This window comes from Mycteria americana, chromosome 9 (genome assembly GCF_035582795.1).
Source record: "Mycteria americana isolate JAX WOST 10 ecotype Jacksonville Zoo and Gardens chromosome 9, USCA_MyAme_1.0, whole genome shotgun sequence".
NCBI lineage: Eukaryota > Metazoa > Chordata > Aves > Ciconiiformes > Ciconiidae > Mycteria > Mycteria americana.
In genome coordinates, this window is record NC_134373.1 from 29,978,920 (window position 1) to 29,993,702 (window position 14,783).

Here is a 14,783-nt window from a genome sequence, read left to right on the forward strand (position 1 = left end):
ATTCTGTAGTTGCAAAAGCCTTAGTTTCATGGAAGAAACTTGTCTAATACAAGGTGGCTGTTCAGGCTACTATGTATTGTATGTGGGACATGGAATATAATGCTTCATTGCCTAACCTGAAAGTTCAAAACATGGTTTCCTAAGTCCATGAAGAAAACATTCATGAATGACTGAAGTCCAGCATGGTGTGAATATGAGCTCCACACCAGGAAGATGCTAAACTCCAGACTGTGGAACAGTATGTGAGAAATATCTTTGTGTGTCCCCTATTCATTTCTTCCTTCCTTAAAGAGAGTGAGAAGGCATTGCCCTTCAGGTCTGTGAGCTAGGTGAACTGTTATTCTGACCCAATAAAGCTGTCCCTGTTTCCTTAGCAAACTCAAAATACAGTGCCTTCTTTCTTGAATTTGATGATTTCATTTATGTACAATGAGAAAGACACGAATCACTGTCTGTGACTAGTCAATGCTTTTGTTTGGTTGGAGTGAAGATAACTGTGTTACAGCAAGAACCTTGCTGGGTCCGCAGGTTGGGTCTATCAAAGGACACAGTGAACGGTTGCTTGGTATTGAAGGATTCTGAGGATCACTAAGGGCAGATTTTCTCCTTGCTCACTCTTATGAATTTGCTCTGTTTGAAACCTAGAAGTTTTCTGTCTGGTTGAAGGTGGTGATGAGGAAAGAAGAAATATTTTTGGTCTTGATCAGCAAATAAGACAAAAATAGGGGAGAAAACAGGAGGGAAAGGTGAGATTTGCCTTTTTTGTTCCCTTAAAGCATGATGGTTTTTGGCCTTTAACAAGTCTTTTTTTCTGCTGCGAAATTGTGAATTGTTGAGTTAGACTCAACAGTTTGGTAGTCCTCACCTCCAAATGGTTTTGTGAGGAGTGCAATACTTACTTGGAAGCTAAACAGTCCTACTTTGTGCACTAGTGTTTGTATTTGTGGGAAAGGACTCTTGAGATAACCCTCACTGTGTCTTGGTGGATTTGTCACTTATGCAAATCCTTGTAAAATATGCCTGTCAAAGGGTTGTTTCTGTGGTATGGATAAACTGTTTTGAATCAAATTATATGCTTTTCTGAAATCTTCTTTGATTCAGCTCACAGGCAAATACCACTCTAAAGTCTTGGCTATAGGTATTGGTTGTGTAGCTGCACTGATAAAGATGCTGATCTTTACGCTGTTATGGCTAGTAAGGTGGTTGACTTTTAGATTGTGTCTGTGTGACATAAAACATTGTTTGTCAAATGTTGTGTTGTTGACTCATCACTGGTATGGAGGTTCAGTTACCTGTTCTTCTCTGTTAAAGGTTTTCTGCCTTTTATTTTTGAGACTTGTAGAAGGCCTAGTGGAAGCAGGCTCTTCATGAGGAGTTGTCAGATGTGTACTTTCTTGTTAGGCTTTACTTTGGGTTTTAATGTTTGCGACACAATTTTTCATTATTTTATCATTAAGAGAAAGTCGTGAGTTTAGCTTGCAGCTGGTGGGTTTATCTGGTATCTTTATCCTTTCACAGTTTGTCATGTTGGTTTAGCAAAACAAAAATAAACTTGCTGTAATTCTGCATGAATACAGCATTGCAGTTCTGAAGCCAGAGTGACTGAGTAGCCAAAAAAAAAAAAAAAGCTGTCTGGTAAGGAAACAAGTACTCTTTAATCTGAAAATGCTGGTTAAGTCAAAACTGAAACATTTTGCAAGGACAGATTATCATTAAAAAGATCTTTTTTATGTCTGAGATGTGTGATCATGCTGAAAGAGCTGAAGATGTACTCTAGAAAAGCAAAATACCCCAGGGATTTTTAGGGCAGTCGCTCAGGAGGTTGGCTGCAGGCAGTGGGAAGAAGGTTAAACTGCAAATTCCCAGCCCTTCCTGATACAGGCGGCTTGGATCTTGGTCCTCCACTTTCCCACGAGGGCCTAAGTATCTAAGCTATCAACTCTTTAGGAGGGAATTGATCTTTTACTTCTTACCCCTATTCATTTGTGTATATTGGAGCACAGATATCTCTTATCATTCAGGCAAGGTGTCTAATCATTGCTGGGATGTTTGCTGTCCTCTGTTAAATTCTCCTTTTTTTGTCATGGTACACACTCACCCCTTTCAAAATAGGAAGCAAACATGTAAACATTTTTGAAGTCTTCATAATTTTTCACAGAATAAGGAAAAATCAATCATTTTATATTCAGTTTTGAGAATATCTGTTTTATTTTACTACTTTTTAAGATATTTTAAGATACTTTAATTTTCTATCTCAATATATTCTCTACTTAAGTTATGAAACTTTGTTTGCTTACGCCCTTGTCAAAGGATGTAGAAATAGTTCACTGAGTGTGTAATTAAGTGAATCACAAGCCCTGATCCTGCAAAGTACTTAAAGTAACTAATATAATTGGATAGGGCTAATAGCATCAGGTGTGCACATAAGTACTTTGCTGGATTGGGGTTGTGGGATAATCATTACAATCTTAGTTTTGAAAAGTGAAAGTCACATTTCGACTCTTGCATTTTATTTATCAGCACTTAGCACAGGGTGTAGACTTCTGTTGGTCACAGCTCCTTATTTGGAGAATAAGAATTGTTTGTGCTTCCAAACTAAAGATGTAAATCCAATCAAATTGACCTAGATGGAAGATTCAGTAGTTTGTCAAACCTTTAGCCATTCATGTTGTAATTACAAAAAAAAAAAAAAAAAAAGGCAATGCTAATGTTTTTGTTATCACTATGTATTCTCATGTCTAATTATTGTACAGTGAATGCACAAGCTTTGCAGAATAATGCATCAAAATCTTTGTATATTTGCTGTTCTCTTTTCTTCATGCCTTTTCTGTATAAAGCTTTTTGGTGTAAGAAATTTTTTTTTCTGTTTTGCACTGAAATTAATTACTTAATTGCCTCTAATATTTGGAGCCTAGTAGCCATGATGTCCAGCAATTGCAATGCTTTTTGAAGTGAAAATGCTATTCTGAATCTTTAAAAAACAAAACAAAACCAAACACAACCAAACAAAAAAAACACCCAACACCCCCCCCCCCCCAACCCAAAAAATCCCCACAAACCAACCTTAAAATAGGGAGGAAGTGGACAATGGACAGAAAGTAAAGGACTGAGTATTTTAGAATAAGGTTGTGTTGTAATTTGTAATATATTGTTTCATTATTGGATACTATTAATTTAGTACTCATTTTTCTTTTGTCTATGATGGAGTTTTTTAACAATGGACTTGCTGTGTGTTGACCTTTCTTGGAAGTATGACATTCTTGTGCTTGCACTTTTTGATCATTTTTAATTTTTTTTTTCTTTTTTTTTTTTGCCTAAAGACTGTGTGTGGACAGTAATGACCGCACGTTTCCGATTGCCTGCTGGCAGAACCTACAATGTACGAGCATCTGAGCTGGCACGAGACAGGCAGCATACGGAGGTGGTCTGCAACATTCTTCTCCTGGATAACACTGTACAAGCTTTCAGAGTTAATGTAAGTAATTTGCTTATGGTAAATCAATATCACCGAGCTTGCTTTCCTTTGCTGGGCTTGTATGGCTAGAGTTTGACTTTCAAAATACTGTTAAGTACAGAATAGAAGGGGAAGTTATATTCAGGCAGGCATGCTTGTACACGTACGCACTAAGTCACTGTGAACTTACTTAGTCATTCTGGCATCCTCTTTAGTACTAACAGATCTTCATTTCAAAATTGAGTATACAAAGCATAGTTTATTTCTAGTAATTTTCTTCATGGGCTAAAGTTGTATAGTGGAAATGGAGGGCAGTTTTGCCACTGAGTTGAATGAGAAGCGAGCTTTTGTTTTACTCCGTTCTGGTTTTCGCATTTTGAGCGTGAGTAAGGTGTAATGGTAACTCTTCTCTTGGCTGCTTAGCGAACTATGGTCAATCATGTGAATGGTCATATTTCATTACAGCTATCATTTTGAAGTATCTTTTTGCTTTTCTCAGATTATATTCTTGTTCTGTGATTTCCCTCGCTTAAACTCACTACCTTCTAATGCACTAATGAGGATGGCAGGAAAGAAAATAGGAAGCTGGTAGCTGAGTGCTGAGGACTGTCACTGGGAAAAGTGAATAACTTTTACATATAAGCCTGGAATTTAAAATAGGTTATTCATCAGATTTTCTAATCTGTAATCCTTGATATGGAGTTAAAATTAAAATGTTCATGATTTTGTGTACATGTTCACACAAGTGCAACCATTTCTTTAGACTTCTTGAGGAAAAAAACCACCACAAACAGCAGGCAAGGACCTCACAAGAAAACATTAAAGCATTTAAAGTGATCTTTGTGTGAGAAGAACCAGAACTCAACAGGAAAGAAGCTGTGGGGTGTCCCGGGGCAGGAGAACTCAGCTTTTACGTTATAAGCTATAGAATTTATGACTCGTGGAGAAATGTTGAATAATGTAATGATAAAAGTTACAGGTGGCATGATTGTTAAAGTTTTTCAAGAGAAAATTGAACTTCAGTGAATGGAGTGAAGGAGTAGCTCAATACCAAAAAAGGCTGTGGGACTTCAGCTGGGAAGTGAGGGAGAAGCTGAAACAGTTCTCAAATCTGTGTGAACAAGTTTAATTTGGACTATTTGAAAAAGCTGTAATGCTCAGTAATTATATTGGATTTTGATATACAGTGTTTAGTGAGAATATTGATACATTTTAATGTTTTAGGGAAGATTTGTGAGAGTGACTGCATTTCTCTATTCTGTAATCAGGTGGTTAGAGCCTGTGCAGCCTGCAGCTGCCTATCAGAGGAGTGAAATCTCTGTTATCTAGCAAAAACTTGCAAGGATCCAGTGTCGACTGGCTTAAGATTTAGAGGTAGACTGGTGGTTATTTGTTTTAGATTTTTCAATCAGGATAGAAGGTTTTGGGATGTTCTCTTAAGGCATTTTTATAGTTCATTCAGGAGCTATTTAACTTTTTGGGACTTCTGAGTAGTTAAGGGTGGGAATTTTGGATGATGGAGCTGGGGGAGGGATGACCAAAGACTTCAATTTATCAACACCAAGCCTCATCTCCTTTCTGGGATAATTTCTCCTACATACCTTTTCCCTTTTTCTCTACAATATTCTACTGCTCTTCTATATCTCTTATCTTCTCATCCTTGTTAACAAGTCTATACTGCCTGCCAAAAAGCACTATGCACAGAAGGTAGTTGGAGACAAAGCATTAAAAGTGCATGAGAAATTGTAAATGTTGTGTTCTCTGCTTTCAGGTGCATGAGTTTTTCATTAAAATGTCTGTCTTGCAGTTTTTTGTTTGTTTATAAGAGTTGGCTAAAAAAAGGAATAATTGTTGTACAAGAAGTATGGGAGGTTATGCTTCTTTTTGATCTAAGTGTTCTAAAGCTGTATGTTGTTAGAGAATGCTAGTGCCTGTCTAGAGTAGAATCACCAGTTATAAATCCTCAAATGTCTATTCTGTCTCTCCCAAGAAAAATTTATGTAATATGTTTTCGCCACCTTCCTAGTATACTAAATATTTTAGTTGCATGGATCACGCTTTACTGCTTATATAGATCAGCCTGCAAGTTTGTCTATTAAAACTGAGTTTAGGGAATAAAAAGTCCCTTGGTGCTCAACATTTTGGTCTCGGGTCTTAGCCTCAATCTGTTTTTTCAAAAATAGGGAGTAATAAAGTATTCAGTCATAGCAAATGTATGCTAACCTACATGGTATACAAGTTTTCAGGGTTTATAGCTGTGTTTTACTTTATTGTGGCTGATACAATACTTGGCAATAAATATTTAAAGAATTGTTTTCAAAATAGGAAGAACAAAGGTAACATCAAATAAATTAGCAAGGTTTTTTCTCCTGGTGATTGCTATAGATATTCTGTATGCTAATGATTGTAAAGCTTAATCATCTGGAATATGCAGTACTATATTAATAAAAATGTACTCAAATGCTATTTCTTTTCCAACAGAAAAGTACTGATCACAGACAATGTCTCTTGGTAATTTATGTGACATGTTCCAAGTTCACATTTCAACCAGCCTTTTCCATTGATCTGCAAAATAGGTATTCTTTGTGCCTTACCTTGTATAGAGCTTAACAAATCAAATCAAATAATCCCTGTGGATTGTAGACAGAGAAAGGTTATTTTGGTTGCACGCAGAAGAATCAGTTGGAACTAACCTGTGCATATGTTTGAAGAGTAGAAATCCTTTCTATAAAATGCTCTGATTACCAAATGAAGAACTCCTACTTTGACCCTGAAAAGCATACTTCATATAAAGCGTAGCTGGAAGAAGTGAGGCTGACTTGAGTTAACAACATGATCAGAATGATTTGCATTACCGTAAACCTCCTTCTTCAAGATCAAATTGCTTTAATTAGTTTTAATTAATTGTTTAAATACCTCAAATTGTAGCTTTTCCATGTAGGCTGACTTAGAATCATAGAATTGTTTAGGTTGGAAAAGACCTTTAAGATCATCAAGTCCAACCTTAACCTAGCACTGCCAAGTCCACCACTAAACTGTGTCCCTAAGCACCGCATCTACATGTCTTTTAAATACCTCCAGGGATGGGGACTCAACCACTTCCCTGGGCAGCCCGTTCCAATGCTGGACAATCCTTTTGGTGAAGAAATTGTTCCTAATATCCGATCTAAACCTCCCCTGGCGCAACTTGAGGCCATTTCCTCTTGTCCTGTTGCTTGTTATTCGGGAGAAGAGACCAACACCCACCTCGTTACAACTTCCTTTCAGGTAGTTGTAGAGGGTGGTAAGGTCTCCCCTCAGCCTCCTTTTCTCCAGGCTAAACAACCCCAGTTCTTGTAGGTGGGCATCACATTTGCTAATCTTCAGTCAACTGGGACCTCCCCGGTTAGCCAGGACTGCTGATAAAGGATTGAAAGTGGGTTGGTGAGCACTTCTGCCATCTTCCTCAGTACCCTTGAGTGGATCCCATCCAGCCCCATAGACTTGTGTGTGTCTAAGTGGTGTAGCAGGTCGCTAACCATTTCCGCTTGGATTATGGGGGCTTCATTCTGCTCCCTGCCTTCCAGCTCAGGGGGCTGGGTATCCGGAGAACAACTCGTCTTACTATTAAAGACTGAGGCAAAGAAGGCATTAAGTACCTCAGCCTTTTCCTCATCCTTTGTCACTATGTTTCCCCCTGCGTCCAATAAAGGATGGAGATTCTCTTTAGCCCTCCTTTTGTTGCTACTGTATTTATAGAAACATTTTTTATTGTCTTTTATGGCATCAGCCAGATTAAGTTCTAGTTGGGCTTTGGCCCTTCTAATTTTCTCCCTGCATAACCTCGCAACACCTTTGTAGTCCTCCAGAGTTGCCTGCCCCTTCTTCCAAAGTTCATAAACTCTCCTTTTTTTCCTGAGTTCCAGCCAAAGCTCTCTGTTCAGCCAGGCTGGTCGTCTTCCCTGCCAGCTCATCTTTTGGCACATGGGGACAGCCTGCTCCTGTGCCTTTAAGATTTCTTTCTTGAAGAACATCCAGCCTTCTTGGAGTCCTTTGCCCTTCAGGACTGCTTCCCAAGGGACTCTGTCAACCAGTCTCCTAAACAGGCCAAAGTCTGCCCTCTGGAAGTCCAAGGTAGCAGTTCTGCTGACCCCCCTCCTTACTTCTCCAAGAATCAAAAGCTATCATTTTGTGATCGCTCTGCCCAAGACAGCCTCCAACTGTCACATCACCCACAAGTCCTTCTCTGTTCACAAACAAGTCCATTGGTGTGCCTTCCCTAGTTGGCTCACTCACCAGCTGTGTCAGCAAGGTCTCTTCCACACACTCCAGGAACCTCCTAGACTGTTTCCTCTCTGCTGTATTGTATTTCCAGCAGACATCTAGTAAGTTGAAGTCCCCCATGAGAACAAGGGCTAGTGATCATGAGACTTCTCCCAGCTGCTTATAGAATATTTCATCTGCCTCTTCATCCTGGTTGGGTGGTCATCAGATGGTGGTCATCAGATGGATCACAGACTCCCACCATGATATCTGCCTTGTTGGCCTTCCCCCTGATTCTTACCCATAAACACTCAACCCTATTGTCACCATCATTAAGCTCTAGACAATCAAAACACTCCCTAACATACAGGGCTATCCCCATCGCCTCTCTTTCCTTGCCTATCCCTTCTGAAGAGTTCATAGCCATCCATTGCAGCACTCTAGTTGTGCGAATCATCCCACCATGTTTCCATCATTGCAACTGTATCATAGTTTTCCTGCTGCACAATGGCTTCCAGGTCCTCCTGTTTGTTGCCCATGCTGTGTGCGTTGGTATAGACGCACTTCATTTGGGCTATTAATCCCGCCACCTTTTTGGGGGGAGAAGCCCTAATTCCTGTGTGGCCGTTCTCAGGTGCTTCCATGGTTTCTAACACATCAATAACCCTTGTGTCTTTGCTGCCGCATGGATCTCCATCCCCTACCTCCACTGGGATGGCAGGCTGAAGTACCTCTCTAGCACAGCACACTCTCCCTCAAACATTGGTTTGCTGCCCTCAGGCTTATCTCTAGGGAACCTGGTTTTATCCCTTTCCCCTTTCAAATCTAGTTTAAAGCTCTTTCAGTGAGCCCTGCTGACTCCTGTGCGAAGATCCTTTTCCCCCTTTGAGACAGGTGTACCCCGTCTGTTGCCAGCTTAATGACTTAATTATATTCCCTGAAAGCCAGTACATAGATATGAAGATCACCCTCAGTTTGAGGGAAAAGTAAGTCAAGGTAGATGGAATGTGTTGTTCTGTGAACAAGGCTAGTGGGTTAGTGGTCACGGACAAATGTTTCAATTTGGAGCCTTTATTATCTCAGAATTCTCCTCAAAGTTAATGAATTTACACTCTAACGGAAGTAAAATCTAAAAATCTGTAAAATAACACAAACCAAAACAAAAAACCCCCACATCAATCCCCCCTGTAATTCCAGAAGTGAAAATTTTCACTAATTTAGTCTTCAGCATTACTTAATTGCTTCCCTTTTTTTCTTTGACCAAAAGAATAAATAGCCTGCTTGGAAACTTTTTTAAAAACAAGATAACTTTTTGCAAAGCTCATGCAAGCTGTAGAATGAAAGGAGACAGTCGTGCAGCGCTGGCTGTTTGGGGATGCGCTTGCTTGATTTGCAACGCAGGTATTGTGGTGAGCTGCGAGAGGAGAGGTTCCGGTCTTGTCATTAGTGAAGGGGCAGTGCAGCCTCCCACAGACCTGTGAGAAGCAGAGCTGTCTGACCCTCTCCAGGAAAGCCTGGGACCTGTCATCCCATTCCTCTGTCATCAGAAGTCCAAATTTGTTTGGACTGGTACAGCAGCTATATCTCCTGGTGTTTGCTGTAGATGTGGCCAGTTCTGTAGGCCAGCACCAAAACCAGAATATCAGTAGTATAAATTGGGAAGATTGTGGTGGTAGTTGGTAAGTAGGCATTAAACCTATGTAATTGCGGATGTTCTCCTAAATTTTCAAATATGGGTGTTTGTAAACACCTAACAATCATTTTGCGATTAGAAAATAATGTGTATATATCTACTGGTAGTAGATGTTAGTCACTAGATGATAGATCACTTCATAAAGTGTAGTTAATATATTGATGTCTAGTGTTGATGTCAAATTTGTTCTGAAAGGCCAAAATTTGTTAGACATTTTGCCTCCAGCAATGACTAATAAGAAGTACGCATAACATTCTAATATTCCAATTTAGAAAAAATGTTTATATGTTTTGTATCCAACTACTGCAGTTTTATGTTAGATAGTTCCCATTTTTCATATATTTTTCCATTATTCCCTGTTTTAAGAGGAAATATTAATGTTTATCTATGGGAATAAAGCAAGTTTCTTTTTATGCTAATCCACATTTATTGGTTTTGCTTTTTTATTTAAAAAAACCCACACCAAAAGTAGAAACTTGTTATCATACTTTTTATAATTTATAGCAGCTATTCAATGGTTATGATAGTATTACAAATATTTTGGACCTTTCACAACAAGCAGGATCGTGACCTTCACCTGCTCTGGCAAGCTGCAACATCATTACATAAATATCAGAGATGGGTTAAACTGAGGTCTGGTTTTACTAGATGCTTATCTTTATTTTGCACTGAGAGTAAAACATTGTGATCAAAACAAATGCTTCATGTTGAAACTAGTCTTCTCTTACCAAATTTGCTGCTCTGTTGCAGGAGAAATACCTTCCTTGTGGTCATGAAATGACGTTCTGTATTACTAAATTCAGACTGATCAGCAAGTTCTAAGCTTTTTTGTTAGGAAACATCTATGCATATGTTTAAGAAACAGTATGAATTCTCAGGTTTAGATTGGAAAAAAGCTACAGAATTGATATCTGCATGTTATTTGAAGAAGTTACATGTCACCTGTGGTAAATGTAAGCCTAAACTTGGGTTCCAAATGTCTCCTGTTTTCTGATAGTTACTGTCGTAAGTTCTTAGTTTGAGTTCTGATTTAAATCTACATGGGGAAAAAAGCCAAGAAGCAATTAGTGTTGCTATGTAATTTTAAAATTAGTTTTATTTGCTGAAAAAATTTTACTGATTACTGGTTTATTTCAAAATACATCAGAAACTCCTAATTTAGTAAAAATGAAAGTGACTATTTTTGGATTGCACATAAAAATTGCCTTATGCATTTATACTGTTGTGTATTTATTATGTTAACATCTGGGGTTTTTTTCTTTGCTTGTTTTTAGTTATTGGAAAGTAAATTTTTCAGTAGTGAACTTTTTAACAATGGTGCTCCTACTGGCTGTTCATTTTGTTAGACATAAAGAAATTTTCTCTGTATGATTTTTTAAAAAACAAGATCTTCTTTCAAAGTAAATATAGCAATTCTTAGATCACTTTAACTTAGCCAAATTTATATGGGACCTGAAATACATGCCTTATGTAATTTCAACTTAAATACGCAGAACTATTGTTATTGTCTTGCTGTGATCATTTCAAGCATAATTTGTTGATAAATATTTTCTAATATTTTTATTATTATGAAATAAATTATCAAGCTTCATGGAGTTTTTAGCCCCCAAGAAATGGTTTTGACAGTTTACTCAACTTCAGTGTAATTTCAGCTGAACAAAAAAATGAATTTAGATGTTAACAAATGTCTGAATGTGATTTGTAGATTTTTCTCGTGTATGGATATTAATGAAATTCTTGCAACCTGCTTTTGACCTTTTAGTTATATACTTCTGTTTTAATGGCTGTAAAAGTAAAACTCTTGTATAATCTCTATGAGAAGTGAGGTCTTTTGGGAGCAGAACAGCAGGGTTTTTTTTTTTAAAACTTTAAAAATATCTTATTGCCTACAGTAAACAAGGCAAGGTGTATCAATTCCACTGTAGTATCAATAATACTTGGCACCTAGAAGATTGTTAGAAGCTTACTTGGTGCCAGAGAAGTAGAAAACCTGGGTGGAAAATATATCAGTCATCTCTTTCATCATTTTATTGTTTGACAGTTGTTCTTGGAGAATTTTTCCTTATCTTTTGTACTTCAAGTAGCTATGGCACTTTAACTGATTTGGGAAACTCCCTTCAGATTTCACCAAATGTATTTACTGAGTCCTGCCATAATGGCACACTCAGAGTTTCACTGACTGAGCTGGCAGCATTTTCAGGTTAGGCAAAAAATTGCTAGGTACCAACAACTACAGATTCTTTTTATATAATTTTGTGGGTAAGATTTGTCCCTGTAGTAGAAATCAAGTTTGTTCACTTGTCTCTGAAAAGCAATGTTACTGTTATTCAGTTCATTTGAATTAGTTAATTTAGAGTCAAGTAGTATCTTTGAGAAAATGCATTTAAATGACACTTCTCAGTTAGATATTTGGCTTCTTCAGCTGTCTGTGCCATTTAACTTTGGAAACATCTTCAATATGCTGGTTCATTTAGATTCAGAATAGATTTTTGGATAAAATAAGTAAGAATAACTTGTACAGACTGTACTTTTAAATTCAGTGACCCAAACAAGGCTACAAAGTTCTTTGTCCAATCCTAGCCTTTTTTTTTCTTTTTTTCAGTACTCCTTTTAAATATCAAAGTTGGCTAATGAATGGCTTTCAGGAATAATCATGTAGCTAGCTGAGAAGTGAGAAATTCTTACTGTCAGAAAATGACAAAGAAGAAAAATAATAATTCCTTACATATGTTTCAAAAAGAGAGATGAAGCTAGTTTAAAAGTAGTGTTCCTGGGATACACTTCATGATATTTAAAATTTAGGCTGCTAGAGCACATCTGAAAGAATGTGCATGTGCTCTGCTTGCCTGAAGTCTGTGTGTCCAATTATATATTTGTTCATTAAACAATATATATATTTGTTCTCTGCAGAAACATGATCAGGGACAAGTTCTATTGGATGTAGTCTTCAAGCATCTCGATTTGACAGAGAGAGATTACTTTGGTTTACAGTTGGCTGACGAATCTACTGATAACCCTGTAAGTTGACTCTGTTTTATAAATATGATTTTATAAATCATAATCATGTTCGTCACTGTGGTGTGTGTCATTGTAAAGAGAAGTAAACAGAAGCCATTGCAATATTGTGCCATCTTCTCCGATTGTGTCATTTGAGTGGGTCAGTATCACCTTATAGTTACGATACAGCTAAATGTTAATAGTTACAAATTTGGAGTAAAATGTTGAGATCTGTGCTTATGAAATAATACCTTAAAAGGATATTGCTTGTCTTATTGTATCTGTTTACTAGACTGCATGATCATTGTCAGTTGGGATAAGAAATAGTAACTATTTTTAATTTTTTTTTAATTTATTTTTATTTTTTTCATTAGGACTTACAAAAAAAAGAGGGATTTTTAGATTGTCCTGTATGGTGTTTTTGTTTCTAGCCCAGATACCTGGTAGGTCTTTTAATAGTGCTTCATATAGTCCCCTATCTGACAAGGGCTGTCAGCTCATCACATTAACAGAGAAAGGAAGGGACTCCTTTGAAAATGAGTGTTTATAATAGTTCATGCGCTTTACTTGAAAGGACATTCGATAGGACTGAAATTTTGTAAATCCCTTTATAATTCACCAGTAGATACTAATAGATCCAACTGTAATGTTCAGTGGCTGTAAGAGTTATAGCTGTACTACTGAGATCATGATTGCTTGAATTGTACTTCTTGAATACTTTTTTTTATAGGTATCAAGTGTTCAATACTTGTTTTAAAGTGCAATTTGACTAAGTATTATTCCTTATAATACAGTTCTTTACCTAATTCCCATTATATGCTTGTCACAGTGATGGGGTCTAAATTTATCTCCTAACTTGTATGTCAAAAGTAATTTTTGTTCACAAAATGTGCAGAATGTGATCTATAGAGATAAGTGGCACTAAAGTTTTAATCATTCAGTAACTAAGGTGAATTTCAGGAGATAGTGCAACTTTAGTAAGTGCAAATTTGGTCTACTGTTGTTTTACCATCAAGAGTGACTGTTCTAAATAGAAGGAATACTTTTTTTCTCTTACTGAAAGGTTGGGTTTTTTCTTTTTACTTATATTTTAATGTCTTTTTTAATGTAGAAGAGGAAGAAAGAAGTCACAATACGGCCATAATTTTTCTTCTGCCTGAATAGTGAACTACTTCCACATTTCTTTCTTCTCTAGAGCAAATTATTCTTAATTTATATTCTTCTTCTAAATTCTGGTAACATTATTAGTATAGCACAGTTGTAGGTATTTAACAAGTTTTCTTTTGTAACTTTGTGGATAGTTCTGTTAAGACATTGGCAAACTGGCCTCATTTAATCTTTTTATTGTAAATTTTGTTTCCAGGCTGAAAAGACATAGGCATGCTGCAGAAAAGGCTGAATTATTTTTCGGCTTTGTTTAAGAAGTATTTAATTGAACATCACTCAATATTTTACTCAACATTCAGAAATTTGTAGTGTTTCTCATTCTCATTTATCTGACTTTCCAAAGCTAAAACCTCTAAGCTCTCTTTTTTAGTTTATCTGTCTGGAAGCAGCTGAACACAACTCTGTAATAGGAGGATATAGTTAAGAGTTAGTCCGAAAGAAGAATGACTTCACAGCTATTTGATACAAGCACATGCTTTAACGGTTTAGTATTCTTTGACTTCTAAATGTTTCGGCTTTTCAGCACATACTTAGTTGCCATGAAAACAATGTGTCAGAGCTAAATAGAAATGTTACCAATATTAGTCATGTAAGCTTGAAGAATTTACGGGTTTGGCTAATTTCAGTTTTTGATATCAGTTTACTTTTACACTTGGTTCATTTGGACAAAGAAACCAGGTTGGATTGACAAATATTCTAGTTACTTGTGAAATAACACAGCGGAATATTACTAAGATATAATCGATACGGCAGGAGATAAAGGTGATGGGAAGAAGGGGATTCTGCTGATTGAGTGTGAAACCTCTATCATTGTGGCTAAATGTGGATTTCATAAACTGCACAAGCCTTATGTTTTTGTATAATATTAACATCACAGTAAAAGTCGATGCAAGAAAGCATTGATGCTGTGTACAGCTGGAGTGGTGTATTTGTCTGGGGTCTTGGGCTGTGGATGCCTGGAGCAATGCTGAGAAGGAGGTATTGGTGTGTAGTGGGAGTGAGGGTGCAGTGAATATTGTCGGTGTGGGTGCTGGAGCGCCCTTGGCAGAAGGGAGTGAGGCAGGGGTCATCGCTGGGGGAGGAGAGAGTACAGAAATAACTCTCCAAGGGGCTGGGGTACAAACTTCGTGGATCCCCAGATCTACCTGCCTCTCAGACTTATTGGGATGTAAATGGTATAACACATCTTGCTAGCAGCTTGATTCATAAATTTCTGGTACTTTTCCCTAA

General features: G+C 37.3%; 1 protein-coding gene across 3 annotated transcripts in view; it reads left to right on the top strand.

Moving 5' to 3' along the window:
- Nucleotides 1–14,783, top strand: part of PTPN4 (protein tyrosine phosphatase non-receptor type 4) — a 119,716-nt gene that overhangs the window by 39,687 nt on the left and 65,246 nt on the right. For all 3 annotated transcript variants that reach the window (XM_075512702.1, XM_075512701.1, XM_075512703.1), the window contains exons 2-3: nt 3,321–3,475; nt 12,300–12,407. In XM_075512702.1, the coding sequence (XP_075368817.1) occupies nt 3,338–3,475; nt 12,300–12,407 (246 nt within the window). In that variant the 5' untranslated portion in view covers nt 3,321–3,337. The remainder of the gene's footprint in view (nt 1–3,320; nt 3,476–12,299; nt 12,408–14,783) is intronic.